Source organism: Pantherophis guttatus, chromosome 14, assembly GCF_059756535.1.
Source record: "Pantherophis guttatus breed Tessera chromosome 14, ASM5975653v1, whole genome shotgun sequence".
NCBI lineage: Eukaryota > Metazoa > Chordata > Lepidosauria > Squamata > Colubridae > Pantherophis > Pantherophis guttatus.
In genome coordinates, this window is record NC_142076.1 from 21,870,990 (window position 1) to 21,892,743 (window position 21,754).

The 21,754-nt window shown below is 46.8% G+C and overlaps 1 protein-coding gene across 1 annotated transcript in view; it reads left to right on the forward strand.

Annotated features, from left to right (window-relative positions):
- Positions 1 to 5,107: 5,107 nt before the first annotated feature.
- The window catches only part of MYO15A (myosin XVA), a 38,384-nt gene continuing 21,737 nt past the window's right edge, over positions 5,108 to 21,754 (forward strand). Inside the window, exons 1-30 of the mRNA XM_087878718.1 lie at positions 5,108 to 5,211; positions 5,782 to 5,856; positions 6,018 to 6,108; positions 6,824 to 6,927; positions 7,125 to 7,191; positions 7,782 to 7,895; positions 8,316 to 8,477; positions 8,558 to 8,671; positions 9,685 to 9,743; positions 9,906 to 10,029; positions 10,554 to 10,649; positions 11,128 to 11,259; positions 11,505 to 11,630; positions 12,396 to 12,473; positions 12,979 to 13,133; positions 14,047 to 14,092; positions 14,742 to 14,866; positions 15,084 to 15,201; positions 15,667 to 15,842; positions 16,797 to 16,881; positions 17,197 to 17,250; positions 17,447 to 17,528; positions 18,017 to 18,147; positions 18,403 to 18,498; positions 18,609 to 18,844; positions 19,251 to 19,429; positions 19,896 to 19,968; positions 20,207 to 20,395; positions 20,714 to 20,826; positions 21,394 to 21,485. Coding sequence (XP_087734844.1) covers positions 5,144 to 5,211; positions 5,782 to 5,856; positions 6,018 to 6,108; positions 6,824 to 6,927; positions 7,125 to 7,191; positions 7,782 to 7,895; positions 8,316 to 8,477; positions 8,558 to 8,671; positions 9,685 to 9,743; positions 9,906 to 10,029; positions 10,554 to 10,649; positions 11,128 to 11,259; positions 11,505 to 11,630; positions 12,396 to 12,473; positions 12,979 to 13,133; positions 14,047 to 14,092; positions 14,742 to 14,866; positions 15,084 to 15,201; positions 15,667 to 15,842; positions 16,797 to 16,881; positions 17,197 to 17,250; positions 17,447 to 17,528; positions 18,017 to 18,147; positions 18,403 to 18,498; positions 18,609 to 18,844; positions 19,251 to 19,429; positions 19,896 to 19,968; positions 20,207 to 20,395; positions 20,714 to 20,826; positions 21,394 to 21,485 — 3,360 coding nt within the window. The 5' untranslated portion in view covers positions 5,108 to 5,143. The remainder of the gene's footprint in view (positions 5,212 to 5,781; positions 5,857 to 6,017; positions 6,109 to 6,823; positions 6,928 to 7,124; positions 7,192 to 7,781; positions 7,896 to 8,315; positions 8,478 to 8,557; positions 8,672 to 9,684; positions 9,744 to 9,905; positions 10,030 to 10,553; positions 10,650 to 11,127; positions 11,260 to 11,504; positions 11,631 to 12,395; positions 12,474 to 12,978; positions 13,134 to 14,046; positions 14,093 to 14,741; positions 14,867 to 15,083; positions 15,202 to 15,666; positions 15,843 to 16,796; positions 16,882 to 17,196; positions 17,251 to 17,446; positions 17,529 to 18,016; positions 18,148 to 18,402; positions 18,499 to 18,608; positions 18,845 to 19,250; positions 19,430 to 19,895; positions 19,969 to 20,206; positions 20,396 to 20,713; positions 20,827 to 21,393; positions 21,486 to 21,754) is intronic.

The following is a 21,754-nucleotide window of genomic DNA, read 5'->3' on the forward strand; positions in this document are numbered from 1 at the left end:
TGAGCAGGACCCTTATGGGTACCACAGTGACCCCCAAGAATATGGATCACCTTTAAATTATCCACCTTATGAGGACTTCAGCAGTGATTATGAAGGGGAAGGTGGCCCATATTGGACTAGGGAACTGGAACACGCCAATGATGAGGAGGAGGAGGATATTTACTGTCAACAGGACATTAATGACAGTGACCAAGAATGGGTCTCCCAGTCTTCCTACAACCCATACGCTTGCCTGTTGGACGACATTGCTGAGATGGAAGAAGCAGACAGAGCTGAGACTGAGCCAGAAGATGACCCCGTTGCTTTCTCCCATTCTTCTGTTTTTGAACGAGGGATGGGAGGAAAGACGGCTGCAATGGCACCACTGAACAGGAAGTTCCGGCTTTTCCCGAGGCCCCAAGTGAAGCTGTTCGGTAAGGAGAAGCTTGATGTCCCTCTGCCCCCTTCCCCGCAGATCTCTATGGCTTATTTGGATCCCGAGGAGGAAGGCATCCCTGAGGAAGAAGAGCAGGAGCCACTAATTTCTCCATTTGCCCAGTTTGATGGTCAGTATCTGGAGCCTTCTGGGTCTCAGGAGACTTTTTCAGAATTGCTCCCTGTGAGCAAGCTTCAGGGGTCCCGCCAGACCAGCTTGGGTGGAAGGAACTGGACTCAGGATCCAAATCACTTGAAGCCTCCTCTTTCCCCAAGAGAATGTGGGAGCCCACTGGGACAGTTCCTGCAACAATCCATCTCGCAGCCAAGACCTATTCTGAAGCACCATGGGAACTGGGAAAGGAACCAACCAGGTATGCATGAGCCCAACAGAAGAACTCTATCTCCACGGTTTGGGAGGAAGAGTCCTCTGGAGTCATCTTCTCCACCCCCAAGGATGCCTTTAGAAAAATCACATTTCACCTCCCCCCACAGCTCCATCAGGCAGCTTAGGGGTCCAGGGAAACGGCCGACTATTTTCGCACCTTCTCACACTACAGTAGCAATGCAAGATGCTCTTCACCAAGAGTTGCAAAGCACTCTCCGGTCAACTAGCAATAGAAAGTCACAGCAAGACCTCAGGTTTTCACAGAGGAACACCTCATGGTCCACAACTGGACATCAAAATCCTTTCCTCAAGGGGAGGAGTCCACATAATCATGTGTCTTCTCCTTCTCAGAGAACGGCCAAAGAAAACCGGGTTTCGTCAGGGGGACGCAGGACAGCCACTATGGAAAACTCATCCAAAGACTCCTTCCAGACACCTCCTTCCCCTCACCCATCAGCACACAAGTGTTTGGGAAGTCAACGCAGCCTCTCATCTTCTAGTTTAGCATCTGTTAAAAGCCTGATGGACACACCTTTCAGTCGTTCATTATTTCATACCTCCAGCACTCCAGAGTTTCTAGATTCTGCCAGAAATAAGACCTCTAGAAGGTCTGCCCCACGAGAATTCCATAATCCCATCAGGAGGAGTTCGAAGGCTCCTCCATCACCTCAACCATCCCTTAGGCATTTTGGATCTCCTCCCATACCAGGTCACTTACAACCAACAAGGGCAGTTCATCAGGTATCTATGGATGCTTCGGGAAGTCTACCCCAGGCTTGGAACAGGCAGGCTGAGCCCCCAACGAAAGCAGTGAAGCCATTAATGAGAAACCAGCATCTGAGGCAGTTTGGCCATCGCTCCCCAGTTTTATCTGCTAGGGGTTCTCCTCACATGCTGTCTCATCAAGGAAGCCACAGAATCAGAATCCGAGAATCACCCCAAGGCTCATCTCTTTATGCCCAATCACCCTTTGAAACTGGTAGACCAAAGGAAGCTCAGCCCCAGCCCCAGCCAAGGTGGTTTTACACCTCAGAAGAAGAAACAGCAACTCCTTGGAGTTCCTCACCCAAGATGGGAGCTACAAGAAGCTTGAGAAATGGTTTCGACTTGCCCCAATCACCCACTCAAACTCCAAGCTCCCGGAAGGACTTCCTTCAGCGCATTGGTCAGCCTCTGGCTGGAATGGTTCAGCCTGCTTCTTCCGTTCAGTTCCTTCCTGGAGAAAGAAGAGGACATTTAGAAGATGAGAATCCATATCTTGTGGCATTTGGTCCAGAAGAGACTCAAGCTTTCTCGAGGCAGCCATTTCCCCAGCATTCTCCAGCTGCTGTTGCCTCAATGAAGCAGAAGACAGAGGCCATGTCTGTCAGGTCTTCTACTCCTAAAGAGGCACGTAAGCTCTTGAGTGGGCATTTCTCCTGCACCATCCCTGGTGGTAATCATGGCAGTTTGAGGAGGCCCAATCTCAGCCCCATGTCTCAAAGAACAGTTTCATTCCAAAGACCCTACACTTTGGAAGAAGAGGGCTTCTCTTTGGCCAGACCGCCCTCCTTTCGCAGCCAGTATAACAAGCCGAGAAGACCAGATTTTGCCCATGGACTTCCTGAGCTTCTAGAACATGAAATGGATGGAGGCATAGGGAGATATGCTGTGGTGATGCCCCAAATCCAACCGATGGGTTCTTCTCCTCGGAGAAGGTCCCGGAGGCAAAGCCAGCCATGGTCTGAATATCACACAGTGAATGTACATGAGATGCCAAACGAATGGACCTCAGAGAAGCTCTTCCAGCACCCTCCAGCAGAGAGTTTTAGGGCTCAGGAAGTTCATCACGGAGGAGGAAGAGGGAGAGGGAATGGGGTGTTCTGGTACCTGACACGGGGAGCATCTGGGGTCAAGAGCGAATATGGAGAGACCAACAAGAACTGGCAATGCAAGGTAATTGAAAGTGTTCCTGTCTGCTGGATATTGAAGAAGGGCAGAGGGAATCAGAGACTGGAAGGCAGAACTGGTGGTGGTGGGGAGTGAGAATTGGAGGAGGCTCCTCTGAGTTCAATTTCTCTTGAACCTCTGAGTCATCCAATGGGCTGTAGATGCCCTAAAGGAGATGAACCCACCCGAAGGGATCTGTATCCCTGTGTGGCTGAGAGTGGCTGAGAGGCTAGTGTGGCATAGCAAGACCCAACCAGACTCTGAGCAGAAATCCCCACCTCTCACAAGTGGCCCCCAGAGCCATCCCAGCATTTCACCCCCATGAGATAGAAAAGAGAGGGAAACAATGACATTCCTAGCAAATCATGGCTTTTTCGTTGTCTTTCGTTGAACACGAATCGAAACAGCATGAGCCGTTAGCCTTGTCTGTGCTCCATTTAGGGGAGTCAAGCCTTTGGCAAGTTCCTCAGATGTCCAACAGTTTATTTAGGACAAGATTAAGGTTATCCATCAATGGTGACATTGAAGCTGCACAGGGAAGTGGGGGAGATCCTGAGGTCCCTCTTGATCTGATGCAACCAAGGGAAACCAGGGAGGCCAATGACTGTAGGAAGGGAAGCAGGTCCTTCCTCGGTGTCTCTCTCTCACACACAATTGTGTGTCTCCCCCTCTCCAGCCTTCTCTTCTCCTTTGAAAGAATCTCAAATGCAAAATTGGTTTGGTCCGATTAAAGAGGAGCTGGCAGGGGAAACATGCAAGGCAGCCTCTCTGCTCTGGGGGAATCTACACAATGCCTTAGATCAAAGACGTCCATTGTGGCTGGTGTGTGTGTGTGTGTGTGTGTGTGTGTGTAATATCCCCTTGTAACCAAAGAACAATATGCATAGGGGAGGACATTGAGCAGAGTTGGAACCGGAGGGGAGAATTAATTAGAGGGAAGCTGCTACCTGACTCCTATCTCCTGATTAGTGGAGTGAGTCACTGTTTAATATCCAGTCCACCATGACATCCAACTGAGGTGTGTTTGCTTACTGCCAAGACATGACCTTTGCCGATGCAGAAGGATAGCTGGGCACCACTTGCAAACCCTCAATCTTTTCCTAGGTGGAAGGGATGGCAAGGTGGGCAGGAAAAACAGGCTGGAAGGAGGGGTGGGTTTCAGCCTACACCAGACCCTCCCCCGTGCCATGAAATGCCTTCCGTGACTCTTGAGCAGCTGCCGGCTCTCAGCTGAATCTACCTCTCAGGGTGGTTGGGGAGATTCAAAGAGGGACCGGGATATTTTGGAGGCCTGTCTTGACCTTCTCCTGGTCTTTCCACCAACTCCTAGATGCACAGCATTCACAATTTGCAATCGGCAACCAATCCAGGAGAGGCGAGCCGTGACGGTGTGGATGACTTGACCCAACTAGAGTAAGTATTGAAGGATGGGTTCTTGTTGGAGACTGAGGGGTGCTGTCCACCCCCGAGAGATGGAGAGATGTCTTGCTCAAACCTGGCAACTTGAAGATGGGTGGACTTCAACGTCCATAGTCCCCCAGCCAGCACATACACAGAGAGATACACACACATATACGCATATCAGCTCCTCTTGTAGGATTTTGGGGTGGGGCAAAATTAAACAAAAGATGTATGAAAAGAAGGGAAGGCCACTTATGAAAGCATCTTCCACGTGGGGCCAGTTTAGTCCTTCTTACTAATCTCTCTGCTCTTGTGTAGAGTGCAGCCTTTCTTTCATCATTCACCTGAGTCAGGTGAGGCTTAGAGCCCTGCTACCTACAAGTTAACCGGGAGCAAAGCTTCCTTGCTCCTGGGTCTTTTCATCCCGTACCTTCATCAGATTTGCTCCATAGAACTCCTGATGTCAATATTTATTTCCCCTTCTTAAGGTTGTGTTCAGCCATGTTTGTTCTTTATGCCACAGAGACCTCCAAGAAAGTGTGGTCCTTCACAACGTCCAAAGGAGGTTTGAGCGGGGGCTGATCTATGTAAGTTGGTTGTTTTCACTTTTGTTCTCCGGGCTTCAAAACCATTGAAAGAAACACCCAGAGTGATGGGGAGGGTCTGGTTTCAAACCCAACTAAGCCACAAGATCTACTAGGAGGCCCAGACTTGGTCTTCCTCACAGCCTCGTAGGGATGGTGACCAAGATGGAATGGAAGTAAAGAATTCGGCACGTGACTGGTGGCCTTTTTCCTTCAAGAAGAAAAAACTCAACAACAAAATATAGGTGTTAAGTTCTGGAAGGTTTTGAAATCTTACTTGCTTTTTATAAGTTCTCACCCTATATTTTGCAATGTCTTCTCTCTCTCTCTCCCTCTCCCTCTCTCTCTCTCACATACACAACACGTTCCTCATTCTCTCTGCCAGACCTACATAGGAAGCATCCTGGTGTCAGTGAATCCTTACAAAATGTTCAACATCTACGGAACGGACCACGTCCTGAAGTATGAAGGCAAAGCTTTGGGAGAGAACCCACCGTGAGTCTCTTACTGAGGTTTGATCTGGAGGGCATTTCATGCCGTCCTGCAGAAATGGGGACAGTTTCATTATCCTGGGTCTTATAACAGGCGATATTCATAGTCCTGGTGGCCATGAGGATGTTGTTCTCATGTTCTTCTGTGGGTCGGGAAAGGCTTCCTGAAATCTCAGAGGTTTGGATGAACAATGTCTCGGTTGCTTCTGAGCCTTCTCACCCAGCAAACTAGAGTCTTCCAGAGGATTTGCAACTACAATTCATATCATTCTGGTTCTCTGCTTTTTATGGATAGGGCTGGGAATCCAGAACAGCTAGAAAGCATAAATGAACAGCTTGTCTTCCCTCATATATATTTTTACTTTAATTGGCAGTGATTCTCTAAGATTGCAACTAGGTAGAACTACTTGTATTGGTGTTTCTTTAAGTGGTTCCTTCCGTGTGTTTCTAACTATTGTCACTAAGGCTTGGGGGAATGCTAGCTAGAAATTCACCGTTCTTGACTTGAGAGCAACCTGTCCCCCATTTTTAAAGACAGTTTGAAACTTCCTCCCTTCCTTCTTTTTTTCTCCAGACATCTTTTTGCAATCACTAATGTTGCCTACAGCAAGTTGAGAGATGCCAAACTCAACCAATGTATCATTATTAGGTGAGCTCGGGCTGTTTCCTCAACAATAGTCCTCAATGTAGCTAAGAGAAGGAAGAGAACCACTCCCCCCTCCTCCCATCTCCTTTCAGGTTAGGTCCCTGCTGAGATATTTCATTGGGCTCAAAGGGTCCTTACCTTCCTTCCATCTGGTTTGCTTCTAGTGGAGAAAGCGGATCGGGCAAAACCGAGGCCACCAAACTGATTCTTCGTTATCTGGCAGCTATCAACCAGAAACACCTTGTGACTCAGCAGGTAGGACGGAGAGGATGAGCAGAGGCAACGAGGCTCAGCCAAAGCCCTGGTGCTCACCTAAGGCCCAGCTGAGGTCAATGGGTGGGTGGTTGAAGGGGGAACCGCCCTGAACCTTTGAAGACCTACCATTGCTTCCTACCTTCTGCTGCCATTGCTGTTCTTGATGTTTCCCTAGATAAAGGTATGGGGCATGCTGTGAATCAGGTGTAATTTTTCCCGGATTGGTTAATGCCGTGGTGCGTGCATGAACTCAACTGTGTAGGAATTAGTTCGACTCTGTCTCATTTTCCCACCTGTCTTGGAGAATGAGGGCTGCCCGCTGAGCAATCAGTCCATCTCCATTCCTTATCGGTTGACTTATTGAACCAGGATGGTAGTTTCCTCCAAACTGAAGTGATGAAGACTCAGCTCCAACCTTTCCTACATGATTTGGACTGATACACCTGGCTACTTTTCTTATGGCTGACTGCAGTAAGGGATCTTGCCCCCAAAATTTAGTCGTTGCTCAGAGGTCAAGCTACTGCAAATAAATATTCTGGTTTATTTATTTTCACATCAGCTGTTGCTCTACCATCTCTCTCTCTTAGCTCCCCCTGTTTTTTTGTTTTGTTTTTTTAATGGGAGGTTCATGGAACATTTTGTCCCTTCTCCACACTGCCTTAGAGCTTTGATTTTTAAATATATATTGCTCTTGTGTTTTATTTGCTTGGGTCAGATTCTCGAAGCGACCCCTCTTCTGGAATCGTTTGGAAATGCCAAGACTGTGCGGAATGACAACTCCAGCAGATTTGGAAAATTTGTGGAACTCTTTCTGGAGGAGTAAGTAAATCAATGCCTGGGTCTTCCTACCACATCCTCCCCTACTTACAGCCTCTCTGCTTCTTCCCATACAACCCTGCCTTCAGGGGCCCTGGGTCATAGAGATAATCCTCGACTTACAAACATTTGTTTAGTGACTGTTTGAAGTTAACAACGGCCCTGGAAAAAGCAACTAATGACTGGTTGTGTTTCTCCAGCAATGGATTGATTTGTGGTGCCATCACCTCCCAGTACCTTCTGGAGAAATCAAGAGTCATCTTTCAGGTGAGGTTGGCATAGTCATGGCAAGCAAAGCAGGAGAGAACTGCAAAATGAAGGACTGGCCCATTTCCTTTTTAAGAATTGCAGAGGAAGCCTTTGGAAGAAAACAAAACAGTTAGCCTTTGCTGAGAGTGGTTTGGAAAGAGTCTCTCTCCAGCTTGAATGTGTTAGGAATAATGCATTGGATTAAGTTGGTTACTTTGATCCTTTAAAATTAACTAAATGGTACTGTTGGTTGCACGGATCTGTCCAAACTATGATGATTGTCTACGAAAAGAATGAGAGATGGATTAGATTTGGACAGCAGTTGATCATTTATTTAAAAGCAGAAGTGGATTTTTTCTGGCAATAAGGAAAATTGAAAAGATCATTCTAGCATTTCACCAAATGACTCTTTTGAAAAGAGTTCTCCAAGGGTGCTTAGAAATATCAAAATATCAAATATCAAATTGTGCAAATTGTATTTTTAATTCTACTTTTCTTCATTTCATTGGTAGCCATTCTGGATTTTTGCACAGGGGGGTTAAAATATCTTGGTTTCTCACTCATAATTATCCTTCACATCCATCAGTCCTGTCTGACTCATTCCCTAGGCCAAAAATGAACGAAACTACCACATCTTTTACGAGATGCTAGCTGGTCTCCCCACGCAGCAAAAGCAGGCATTTTGTCTTCAAGGTGCAGAAACCTACTATTATCTCAACCAGGTATGGAGCCGAGTGAGAACTCCTCATAGTTATTCCTTCATGATGTTGTCTTTGCCCTTTGAATTTCTGCTTCTTCAATTTCTCAGATACTTAAAGGTCCCCAAGTGGCTCAGATCAGGTTCTCAAAAAACTCAGATACCTTCTCAGAGATTTCTCATGAGATGCAAATGGGAAAGAAGAAGAGAAGGGTGAATTCTTAAAATCCAGGAGAAAGGAGTGAATCTTGATCAAAGTGGGCCTTGATCTAGGTTGGACCAACTAATCATCATTTATTGGGAAAAGTCAAATGTCTCAGGACATTTAAGTAGAAGATGACAAGGTCTCCATTGGAAGAGAAGATGTTTCTTCTGGATTCTCCTGCCATTAAAGGCACTAGGACATGCCATTGGGAGTCAAATGTTTTCCCGCTGTCTTTCCCAGGGAGGCAACTGCGAGATTCCTGGCAAAACGGACTTAGAAGACTTTCATCGGCTACTCGACACCATGGAAGTCTTGAATTTCAGCCTCCAAGACCAGGACAGCATCTTCCGAATCCTGTCTTCCATCCTTCACTTGGGGAACATCTACTTTGAAAAGTATGAGGTAAGAGGCAGCACTGGAACTCGGAGAGACGATTCCTTTTACCAAGGGGAGATGTTTGAGCCTGATTTGGGTCCTTGCAGACTGACTGCCAGGAAGTGGCCTCTGTGCTGAGCGCCAAGGAGATCCGGGTCGTAGCTGAGCTGTTGCAGATCTCGCCTGAAGGCTTGCAAAAGTCTATCACCTACAAAGTGACGGTGAGGGAGCTAAAATCTAGACATGCACACACACACACACACACACACACACACACACACACACACACACACACAGGCAGAGGCTGGCCTCAGTCTGCAACGCGATCCACACTGAGGCTGTATGTGAAGTTTCCGAAAGATGCCCTAATTAATTCATGAGCCACAAGCCAAACTTCAAAAGAAATACAATTATTTATTAGGACCACCATTTCGGCAATATTCGGATGCAGTTAGAACAAATCCCACATAGATTTATGTTCCCCTATGACCCTCTCTCTCCCCTCTTCCCTGGCTATGTCATAAATCACATTCTCCAATTAACCACTTTGGCTGGCTGTGAAACCCAACACCCTCCTACTGATTTCGGTAAGAAAGCATCTATGGAATGTAGTTTCAGTTAAGGAAATCAATCAGCTCCATCAGTTCCTCCCTCCCTCCTGCTCATGGCAACTTGAAAGCTTTGCAAGTTGACACCATAACTCACAACATCTTGGATAGTTCTGGTGTCATCCCCCCCCCAGGGTTGTTTGCAAGCGACAACACCTTCAGAGCCAAATGGAGCAAGTGGAGTCAGAACAGGAGGTTGGAACAAGCCTTGAGATGGTCCACAGCATTGGTGTCTCAACAGGGTGGACTGGAGTCTAATTAAGAACATCAGGTCTTACCATCAGTGGATGGAGAAACTGCTCATCATAACCCGAGTTTGAGTCACACATTTTGAGCAAATGAGCAAATTCACAAGGTCCCATAATTAGCCAGGGGCCCTTTTCTGTCCACCCTAAAATCCCAGTTCCCATCTCCGAGCTTTGTAACTAACAATCATGGGCCCCTTATGGCTATACTTAGATCTTCTGAACTAAATACCCCCTCTTTGGACATGAAAATATCATATTTAACTATTCCACAATAAGGAGACTACAGAAGCCCCATCTAATGGTACCACTGTGAAAATATTTTAGTGGGTCCAAGGAAGAGAAGGCAGCCATCTTGGTTCTTCCTTTGCTTTTTGATAGGAAACGCTGAGGGAGAAGATTTTCACACCACTCACTGTGGAAAGTGCTGTGGATGCCAGGTAAAGAGAGAATGGAGGAAGGGAAAAGGGAAGTATGATGCCCATCTTGGTGCCCTAAGTTGGGGACCACCATGCTTAAAGCAACATCCATTGTCTGCATGTGTCCTTCCAGGACTGGTGTTCTACTGTGTGGGTGGTCTTCCCTCGATTTTCTCTTTTCAGAGATGCCATTGCCAAGATCCTTTACTCCCTGCTTTTCAACTGGCTCATGGACAGGGTCAACAAGCAGATGTACCCCAAGCAAAACACCCTATCGATTGCCATCTTGGATATCTACGGCTTTGAGGTGAGGAAGAGAGAACTAAGCTAAAGACGCACCTTAGGGTACTCTGTCATGCATATTGAGGAAAGAGAGAGGAGGAGAACGCAACCATGAGGTCCTTTGGCACCTTCCTCTTCCGATTTACAGAGGCCATAGTTCAGTGTTAGGTGTCTTCTGCCACCGAGTCCTCAAAGTGGACTTCTAGAAAATTCATGGATCATCATCTTTTCTTGCAATTCCTTTACAAGTTGGGGGCCTTTTCGTAGGTAATTCCATCTTATTAATGAAATTGCAAGAAAACAATTCTGTTTAAGTACCAGTCGATTTTTGTTGGTGGTTCCTTGCAGCTAACATCTGATTAAGCACTTTGCTTGGTAGGTTAATTTGTTTATTCAATATATGACTGCAGAAGTATGGATTCCTCAGGGTTTATACAACTGATTAAAAAGCATGCAACCAAATTCTAAAAACAGTAAAAAAAGCAATCCACATTGGATGGTGGAAATTCTAAATTCCTTTTTCTCCTTCCCTCCCTGGCTTTCCCGTAGGATCTTGGTTTCAACAGTTTTGAGCAGCTGTGTATTAATTATGCCAATGAATATCTCCAATATTTATTTAATAAGATCATCTTTAAGGAAGAACAGGTAAGACCAGGAGGAACCAAAGCCCTTGAGATCTTAAAGGCTGGTGGTTGAATCAGATCCACCACCCAGCTTTGTGCAAAGGAAACTAAAATGCACCTGACATTTTATTTGGTAGCTCTCTGCTTTGTGTTAGAAACCAGGTGACCTCCTTTGAAAATGTCCTACACAGCAGAGGGCAAATAGCAATACAGTTTTTAAAATAGATCTTCACCATTTATGGTCAAGAGGTAATTGAAGACTTTGAAGGCATGTTCATCCCTGAAGTTCTTAGAACTTCAGCAAAATCCTTGTATGGATCCTGCTTTGGAGGGTGAACCAGATTGGATCAGCTGGACTTGCCTTCCGATAGAGGCTGTTCCTTGGTCTTCTTTTTCGTCAAGGTTGCTTAGCAAAATGGCAGCAGCTGTTTTTCCCCAATGGCGCATCTGCTGGCGTGCTTAAAGACAGCAGGAGATCACGGCTCTTGTGTTGTCCTCAGGAAGAATATATCCGTGAGCAGATTGAATGGAGAGAGATTGCTTTCACGGACAACCAGCCCTGCATTGAGCTGATTTCCCAAAAGCCTCATGGCATTTTGAAGATCCTGAATGACCAAAGCAGTTTCCCTCAGGTGAATGTGGCCTCCCTTGGCTTGGGGCAAGGCGGAACTCAGGAATTAATTAAAAGATAATTAATTCCTACCTATGAAGAAGAAATCTGAAATCCCCTAAATAGTCTTTGCATCCCAAAACTTACTCATAAGTCCTGAGCAGGGGAGAGGTCTTCTCCTCACATGGAGGGTGTTCCTTCTGAGCTTGGAGACAAGTCAGTCTGAAAGTCTTGGGGTGACTTGTGATTATGCTTTCATCTTTCTAGGCCACGGATCACACATTCCTTCAGAAATGCCACTATCATCATGGCTCCAATCCCCTCTATTCCAAGCCAAAAATGCCACTGCCAGAATTCTCTATCAAGCACTATGCAGGAAAAGTAACCTACCAGGTGAGGGGGGGAAGAGGAGGAGGAGGAGAAAGAAGAGGAGGAGGAAGAAGAGGAGGAGGAAGAGGAGGAGGAGGAAGAGGAGGAGGAGGAAGAGGAGGAGGAAGACAAGGAGGAGGAGGAAGAGGAGTAAGAAGAAGAGGAGGAGGAGAAAGAGGAGGAGGAAGAAAAGGAGGAAGAAGGGGAGGAGGAGGAAGAGGAGGAGGAAGAAGAAGAGGAGGAAGAGAAGGAGGAGGAAGAAGAGGAGGAGGAAGAGGAGGAAGACTGTGGGGGGTCCTTGGTGTGTCTCTGAGCTTAGTTATCTTCTTGCAAATGTTCCATTACCCAACCAGGTAATATCATTAGTGTCAGAAGGGAGTGGGGTTTGCAGAGAGGAGGAACGGGAGCGGGTGGAGGAAAGGAATGGTGATAAAAGAGAAGGAGAAAGAGAAAGAGAAGGAACGGTGGTGAAGGAGAAGGAAGGCACAGCAACATATCTGCACCATCAAGGGTCCAGGAAGGTTGTTTGGTGCCATCAGCTGTTTCCATTACAAGCTAAGAGGCTGATCATTCAACTTTCTGTGTGCCATCTGGGTTGAATTGTCATCCTGCGCAATGTTTTCCATTGAGCTGAAACCAACATTCCTGGACAGCATCAAAAGCTGAGAAATGAGCCATGGTTTGTTCGGCCTTCTCAAGCAGGGTGCCACCTAGGGAATTGGACTTCAGCTCCAAGAATTCTTGATCGTGGCTCTGCTGCTTGCATTTTCTCATTCTGTTTTCTCCTAGGTGCATAAATTCTTGGATAAAAACTATGATCAAGTTCGCCAGGATGTCCTCGATCTTTTTGTCAACAGTAAAATCAAAGTAGGTGCTTAGACTGAGCTCTCAGCTGGCCCCGATTCTTTGCACAAGTTTAAATGTTCATGCGAAAATTTTAGTCACAGTGTTTGGAAAAGGAATAAGGAGTTAGATATCATTAGAAACAAAGAAATAAAGATTGGGTGGTGGTGGGGTTTATAAAACACACTAAGCATCTTATAGTCTAATATAAACTATCAATATTTACAGAGCCATAAACCAATATTATTAGTCATGGTTTGTCTAAATGTGATGAAGATGATGGACGGTCCAGCAACTGAAGTTCTCCAGCAAATTTCTTCTAGATTATTAAAGGATCTTGGTTTAACCCTTCTTTTCCAGTTTAGCCCACCTCCCCAAATCCCTGAAGAATAAAATAAATAGGGGAGGGGGGGACATCCATCTACACTGCCTGGTGTCCCAAGCTTCTTGGAAGAGGGTGGGATCCCGATGGGCATGAAGGAATAAAGAGGGGTGAAGCCATTTCTTGTCTGCTCTGCTCTTGGCTCAGATGGTGGCCAGCCTCTTCTACAGCCACGCTCAACTGGTGGCTCAACAGAGGACCATGATGGGAAAAAGCAGCACCAGCAAACGGAAGTATAAGCCCCAAACGGTAGCTGCAAAGTTCCAACAGTCACTTCTGGACCTAGTGGAGAAGATGGAGAGGTATGTCAAACAGGACTCCAGTCTTAACATCAATTAGTAGATGCAACATGGACATGGAACCTTGCCTTCAGAAGTTCTGGGTGCTCCATCACGGGAGGTTTTTAAGAAGAGGTTGGAGAGCCATTTGTCCAGAATTGTATAGGGTCTCCTGCTTGAACGGGGTTGGATTAGAAGACCTCTAAGACCTCCCTTCCAACTCTGTTATTCTGTGATGAACTAGACCTGTCATGGCCCATGCCACTGCAGAGTCTAGCTAAGGATCTTCTGAGGACCAGAACCAAGGATCTGATCCAGGAGGAACCCATGCTGAAATCCCATTGCAATGAACAGTCCAATTTATTAACAGAAATTTACTCAAAGTCCAGAGAAGAGAAAGCTAAGAGGAGAGGGACAACTGCTCTATTTAAACATTCGAAAAGCAGAAATAGAGCAAAATTGTTCTCTGTGGTTGTAGGAGGAGGATCTAGATGTGGACATCTGGAATGGGCAGCTTTGAAGTGGAAATATTCTAATGATGAGCTAACACAAAGCAATTTTAAATTTCCCTTGCTTTCCCAAATGAAAGCTTGGGCATGTTTGTTTTCTTGTTCTAGGGCAGTGGTTCCCAACATGGGGCCTAAGCCCCATAGGGGGGCAATTTGATTTTTAATGGGGGGCAATTTGAACCTTGTTTAAACAAAGTTAATGGCCTTTTAGGCTTCTACCGTGTGAGTAGGAGTTCACTTTTTGAATAGTAAGAATTATATGTCACAGGGGGGCATCAGGATTTTATAGATGCTTAGGTGGGGCATGGCCAAAAAAAAGGTTGGGAACCACTGTTCTAGAGGTACCCCTTTAACTACAAAGCAATTTTGCTCAGTCATCTCTCTCTCTCTCTCTCTCTCTCTCTCTCTCTCCCCCTCCCTCTCTCCAGATGTAACCCTTTCTTCGTTCGCTGCATCAAGCCCAACAGTAAGAAGGTAGGGCTGACTCCATGCTCTCTCTCTCTCTCTCTCCTGGTCCTATTTCTCCCAAATTAAGCAGTTCAGATCCCGTTCGTGTGATGACAGAGTATGTGCCATGCTACATCCTGCCCATCTATTGCATTTTAACTCAATTGTCCCTCTTGGACACACAGCAATAAATAGATTATTACTTGTTGAACAATTGCCATGATCCACTTAATGATCAGAGTAAAAATGGTCATCAAATTGGGTCCATGTGATGACTCGTTTAATGACCACATGGCTTAGTGCCCAAAGTTCCTGTCCAAATTGTAAGTTGAGAACTACTTGTAGGCTTGAGTGAGTATTGGGAAGCCAGGGATGTATAATGTCCATGATGACATCACACGGATGATGCAACTTCAATCAGTGGCATGATTTTTGCCATGGCACCATAAAGTATCTGACGCCATCATGGCTTGTACCAACTAACCATGGTTAGTTTTTTCATCAGCTGGCCTATTCACTTAGTATAGGGCTCAAGTATATTGTTAAAGCCCAGGAGATTAATAGAGTGGAAAAAATGTTTTTTTGTCATCCTATCAAACACCCTTGATTTTCTCCATCTCCTCCTTCTCCTTCTCCTCCTCCTCCTCCTCCTCCTCCTCCTCCATCTCACCTCCAGGAACCAGGACTGTTTGAGGCTGATACAGTCAGCAACCAGCTACGATCATCAGGAATCCTGGAGACCATCCGAATCCGCAAGGAGGGCTTTCCTGTCCGGATCCCCTTCCAAATCTTCATTGACAGGTGTATACAAGCCCCCTGAGATCCTTAGTCCAAAGCTATTCCAGCCTAAGATCAGAGCTCCATGACCCCCAGATCCAAGGGTCAGAGCTGAGAAATCCACCTTCAAATCCTTAAGGATCCGTGGCTCAAGTGTCAGGCCAACCATTGCAGCATGGAAAAACACGTCCACTATACGATGGCTTAGCACTATATCCCAGTCCAATCTGTGTCTCCTCAGGTACCGTTGTCTTGTGGATATCCGTAGTGACATCATCCCAGATGGGTGGAATTCTGTGGGGGTGCTGAAGAAGCTGTGTCCGGTCACCCCAGAGATGTACTGCATTGGCACAACCAAGGTAAAGCCACCACTGTTGATGATAGTTTAATTACAAGAAGTTATACAACAGATAGTAGATGGACATTGCACGGGGGGGGGGGTCCCTGGTCTTTAGAGAAGGGCTTGGTGGATTCTCCCAACTGATTCCCCTCACAGTGTCTAGATGGATTTGGACATCAAGAACTGCTCTTTAGGTTCTCCTATCCCAGGTCTTCTCCATCACCAACTGCTCCATCTGGTCATGTACCCATAGGAACAACCCAATGTTACCTGAATTCTCTTATTTTGCTTGTCCTTCACCTTCCTACCTTTCCCTCCTTGTGCATCCCGTCCCTTAGCTCTCATTGCCAAATGCCAACGATGCCAAGGGCTTAGGCAAAAAAAAAGTCATAATATCAGTGCCATCCACCAGTGAAGATGATGGACTCGTCGTGGCCCCTTGGGCTTCTGCTTCTCCTCACCCATCTTTCTCTTCTTCCTCTAGCTCTTCATGAAGGAAAGCATCTACCAGCAATTGGAGGCCAAGCGGGAACAGATTGTCCACATGGCGGTGGTGACCCTCCAACGTTACGTCCGTGGCTTCTTGATCAAGAAACGCTTTTATGCCTTACGCTGCAAGATTATCCTCTTTCAAGCCCGGGCACGGGGTTACCTTGTCAGGTGCTGAGTTTGACTCTCCTTGAGAGCCTTGGGGGCGGAGGGACTTGAACAGAGCCTCTGTCATGCATGGACCAACCTGTCATCACTCCACCCCTTTTCAGGCTTAATAAAGTCTAATTCTCTGCCCGGTTAACCAAATATTCTCTGAAAAACAGTTATAGTCATGATGGCGCAGTGGTTAGAACGCAATATTTCAGGCTGACTCTGCCCACTGCCAGAAGTTCGATCCTGACTGGCTCAAGGTTGACTCAGCCTTCCCTCCTTCCGAGGTCGGTAAAATGAGGACCCAGATTGTTGGGGCAAGGGGCTGACTCTGTAAATTGCCCAGAGAGGGCTGTGAAGCGGTATATAAGTCTAAGTGCAATTGCTACAGGTTCTTCTAAGTCCCTCCCACCTTTCCACTCAGCCCCCCCCCACCCCACCCCAGATAATAGCTTAGAGATCTCAGAAAACCCTATGAAGCTGTCCAAATGCATTTTCAACTGAATTCTGAAAAGGTTCAACCACTCTGACTGATCACTAAAAAGAGAATAATGCCCTTTCCATCCCCTCAACAACCTTGTGAGGTGGGTTCCTCTGAGCGTGAGGGACAGGTTTAAGGGCTACTCAGGTGGACTTTCTTAACTCAGTGGGGATTTTGAGGACTTCCCCAACTTGGTGTTCTCCAGACATGCTGGAGAGCCTCTTCCACAACTGTCAGCCAAGATCCCAACAGCTTTGCTGGATGGGTTGAGATGATGAATCTCCAAGCCCTCTGCAAGAGGTCATGTTAGCGCATGTCCCTCCAAGTGGTCCACCTCCTCCCTCTGATGTAGATGCCTTTGCCATCCTTGGTCTGGCCTGTCTGTCCATTATTGTGTTTTGATTTGATTTTTTACCCTGGGTAGGAGAAAATGTTGTTGAGACTTGGGGTGATCTTTCCAACCTCCATCCCGGGGGTTTCCCGTCCTGCAGGCAAAAATGTGGGAGGCTGCGTCAGACGCTCATCAAATTCAGATGCCTGGTACGCATCTATATGAACCGCAGGAGGTACCTCAAGGTGAGTCTCTGGGGGTGGGGGCCGAGTGCAAAATGGGGATACAGGAAGGGGATTGGGGAGAGAGGGACCTTATCATAAATTGCCTCGGTCACTTGGTGTCGACTCTGCACGGTGGATGACAATTCCCACATTCTGTGATCAAGGAGAAGGCCCCAATTCCTGGGCAATTCCCACATTCTTGGGTCCCTTTCCAAAGAAAATACTTACACTCTCCCTGCACTTCGGTGCTCTGGAATCATTGGATTGCCTTCTAACAGAATTCTATTAATGGGGTGCAATGCTTGTGTGACCTTGGAAATCTCACTCTGATTTCAGAGGAAGGATGAGGAGCGTCGAATTGCAGAACAGGAGAAGAGAAAGGCTGAGCAGGTAATTCTCTGGTGTTTTGGGGGTCAGTCTGAAGATGTTCCTCAGTCCCAAGGCAAATCCACTGGGTCTTAACACTTTTGAGGAGAACTTGGGCTGCAGAAACTTATTTCGATAACTTGTGTATGCAACTGGAGCTCTAGAAGGGAGACAGTCACTGGGATCATTAGAGGTGACCCATTTCTCTGGGTTCCACTAGGAACTGAGTCAGCGAGAAGTGATGAAAGTCGCAGACTTGGAAATCCCTGCTGATCTGGTTGGACTCTTAAATACAGTGGCTGGTAGGTCATGATCCACTACGAACCAAGGGAACTTCAAGAGGGTGGCCAGATGAACTTCTCCAAGGATTTTAGAAGGCAGAGCTTTGTGGTCCCACTATTGTAACGTTTCCAGAAAGGAGGTTAATTCCTCCTCTGTACCACCAGTGGCAAACTGAGTAGACCACAACTTCTTGGCTGTCAGAAGGCACCAGACCCTGAATTGTTTGCCTACAACTGCCACCCTTTAACTGTAGCCCTGTTGGTCTATCCTTGCCAATGGAGCTCTGGACAGGTACATTATAAGCACCATTTCAAAAGAACAAAACAAAAAACAAAGTACTTGGATGGATCTTCCACTTGCATTCTGGGGCTACATCTGGCATTAGTCCTATTGCCCAGTTGACATGGCCCAGCCAATGTTTTCTGGCATTCTCGTGAGTGAACCTAAGAGGTTAGGATGGGGGAACCCCTCCTTTGCCTTCTGCACTGGCTACTTCCTGTCCCTCTAGTTCACAAGCAAGTGAATGAGGACTGTGTCATGCCTGTTCCTCCACCCAAGATGAAGGCCGACTCCCAGCTCACCCTGCCTCTTGACATCAACAATTACCCCATGGCCAAGTATGTGCAGCTCCACTTCAAGGTAAGGGTGAAGATGCTGGGCTTAATGATGTAACATGTTCTTTACTCACACCACTGTTGGGAGGTAGACCAAAAGCTAGTATTTGTGACCGGTAGTAAAAAAAATTGGATTTTATCACTGAGCTAAACGCTGCTTGTGGGATTGTGTGACTTTTGAAACCTTTGTCTTTCTTGCTCTGGGTAGGACCTCCAGCACTGTCTCTGTCCAGAAGGCTGTGCAAGAGAGTCTTTCAGTCACTTCTCTCTCATTCCACAGGAGCCACTTTGGGGGATGCTCACGAGGACTCTGTCATCCCCCCTGACTCGGTTAGATGAGAGCCTGGCCCCTGATGCTCTTAACCTCTTCAAGCTGGTAGGTGAAGGTGAATTGCTTCCTCCTGCCTGGTCAAACGATGGCCATCAACATAGCGTTAGTGGTAGGGTGGGTTTTTGGGGTCACTCTCTGGATTTTCTCTGTGGCAGATCCTCCGGTTTATGGGTGACGCCCAGCTCAACGGCCTCCAGGAGAACCTGTTTGGGAACTACATTGTACAGAAGGGGCTCTCTACACCAAGCCTGCAAGACGAAATCCTGGCCCAGATTGCCAACCAAGTGTGGCAAAACACCAATGTCCACAATGAAGAACGAGGGTGGCTGCTGTTGGCCTCCTGCGTCAGCGCTTTCGTGCCCTCCCGCCAGCTGGACAAGTACCTGCTGAAGTGAGTAGGGGCAGGTCTACCTCCAAAGGAGATCCAAAGAGGTGGCCGCATTAGCTGGTGATGATGGTGACCCTAGAACAGGGGCTCAGAATTCTCCAGCTGGCTGGAGAATTCTGGGAGTTGAAGTCCACAAATCTTAAAGCTGCCAAGTTTGAAGACCTCTGCCCTAGAAGATTTCAGAAGCACCAGGTGATGATGGCCCTCCTCTTCATCTTCTTCCCAAAGCCACACAAGGAATTTAAAAAGAGGCTCAGTTGATTGACCTGAAGTTCATGGTCAGGAGAGATAGGAACACAACTCAGTTGACCCTCGCTCATCTATTCTGAGCACAAATGGCAAGTGTGCACCACGGCAGGCATCTCCTTCTACTCACTGTCTCCTTCTGCACTTCTCCCCACCCACTCAGGTTTGTTTCGGACTATGCCTTTGACGGCTATAAACCTGTGTGCCAACACAAGCTCATGCAAGCCATGGCAAGAAGTCAGGATGGTGGGGAGGCCGCCAGAGCGTATCCACCCACTCTGCTGGAGTGGACAGCCAGCCGGGACCGAGTGAACATGGCCCTTGATGTCTATTGTTTCAATGGTGAGTTAAGGGAAACAGCAGGACGGGTTGGGAATCGATAGGCAGATGAGACGCCTCCTTCTCTAGAACCTGGGAGCTTGCTGAAGAAACACCCACCACAGGGGGAAGGATGGCCCAAAGCTGAATGGTTAAGGAAATAGGTTCTACTTGCAGGAAACTGCATTCAGATCTGTAAGTGTGTGTTGAAATGAGAAAGGTATTGCCTAGGGAATGATAAGATAATAGAGGACATAACCCACAGCTGCATAATGGGCAGGGAAGGACACTCAGAAAGGATCTCTCTAACTTCTCAGGCTATAAAAGAGACTGTGGGAGATTTGTACTTTCAGACTTGAAAGATTCTGTTAGTGTAGACTTCCAAGAAAGTAGAATTGTTTCCTGTTTGTTCTGCATGGAAAGACTGACAAAATAAGGCAGCAGGAGGGACATCTGTCAGAGTTAATGATTTGGGGTTTTGTTTCAACAGGAGATCATTATTCTTGCCCTGTCCATTCCTGGACCACAGGGGAAGGCCTTGCTGAAAATGTGTTGAGATACAGGTAGAAGAGTTGGGGTGTGGGGGATATCAGTAGTGGGACAGAGGAAGAGTGGGTGGGTTACATTTCAATGGCCCTTTCCAACTCTCCAAGTACTGGAAGTCAGAGGCAAGGAGCTGCTGAGAAGCTCCTTGGAGGATCTTGTCTCATCCACCTCCAGCCCCAAAACAGAGAGTCCAGCTGCCCAATGTAGGTCTCCCCACCTTGCAGGAGAACCTAAAGCCCCAATGTTTCTTCACAGGGGTCTTACAGATGGATGGCGGGGCTGGTCTGTCACCATGAAGGATGGTACCCAGTGGGCCGAGCTGGCTGGCCACGATTATGTCTTGGATCTGATTTCTGATCTGGAACTGATCCATGGTTTCCCCAAGCAGAAGTCCTATTTCATCCTCGCCTCTGAAGACCCAGAGAAATACACTGGTGGAAAATTGTAGGTGGCATCGTGGCTCTTCCTCAGATAGTATTTTTGGTTTGGAAACGGTGATGTTCAAGAGCTTTCATTGGTTCAGGGGGCTTACCAAGGAAGACGAAAGCAACCAACATTGCTGGTGTTACCCCAGCAATGGGAGACCCAAGTCTTGGAATTGAGATGGCTTTGGAATCTTCTGTCTTCTATGGTCTTGATCCTGAATGGGACAGAATTATTTTTTCCTAGACTGGGAAAGAGGGCTAGATCATGGATGTAGACCAGTTCTGGACTGTCCCGATGTCAAGGTTGACCTTGGTCTTTTCTCCTTCTGCTTCTTAGAGTTTTCCAACGTGGTTTGGATTCAGATGGGAGAGTTCCTCCTCCGCCACTGATCAAGGCCCCCACCGTGGCCTCTGCCCACCTGCCAGACTCTGAGGGATATTGCAGCCATGGTGAGAGATTGGGATGCGGCTTACGGTCTAGTCAGAGCATGGGATCAATCTTTGCAAGATTGTCCTGTAGCTGGAGCCACATAGATTTGAAGACTGGTGTGTCTATTAAACTGTGTTAGAGCAATGTTTTTCAACCTTGGCCCTTTAAGATGGGTGGACTTCAACTCCCAGAATTCCCCAGCCAGCAGTGCTGGCTAGGGAATTCTGGAAGTCCAGCCATCTTAAAGAGGTAAGGTTGGGAAACATTGGATTAGAGGATGCATTTTTCTCACTAAAGGAGAATATTTGTAGCTCAGGGTTGAAAGAAAAAAGTCTGCAAGAAAAGGACCAAGTTCAGAGAACACCAAGGACCCCACATTTCTCACTGCCCCATTGGTTGCACTCACACAAAACAATTAAGAACTGTTTTATGCCACGTATCACCCATTAGGCTGCTGACATGGGAAATGTGTTTTTTGAAAAATGCTTCTTTACCAGCAATCCGAATGGCAAAAATGTCATTTTCTCTTTGCAATTGATCTTATTTCTATTTCTTTTTTCTTTTTCTTTGTTTTAAACTGGAAACAGATTCGGATACCTGCAGTGAACCCCGGAGCCAGAAAGGGCTGGATCATTATCTGGATAGCCTCTTTGATTCTGTGCTGTCCTATGGGAAAGGGGTAAGACAAGCATCCCCCTCCCTCACACCCCCTAGATTCAAAAAAAAAAAAAAGGCCACCTTAAAGTATCTTACATCTTATTTCCCATAGAAATCTGTTTCTCCAAGAGCTGGGAAAATGCAGCTGTGCATTGCCAACCTATTGAAGGGAGATCAGATAGGTTAAGAACGTATGAAGAAGCTCAGCTCAAAGCATTTTTTCGCCCCATGTTGGTTCAGGCCTCCTGAAGGGGAAAATGGGTCTCTGTAGAGATGCTTTGATTTCTACCC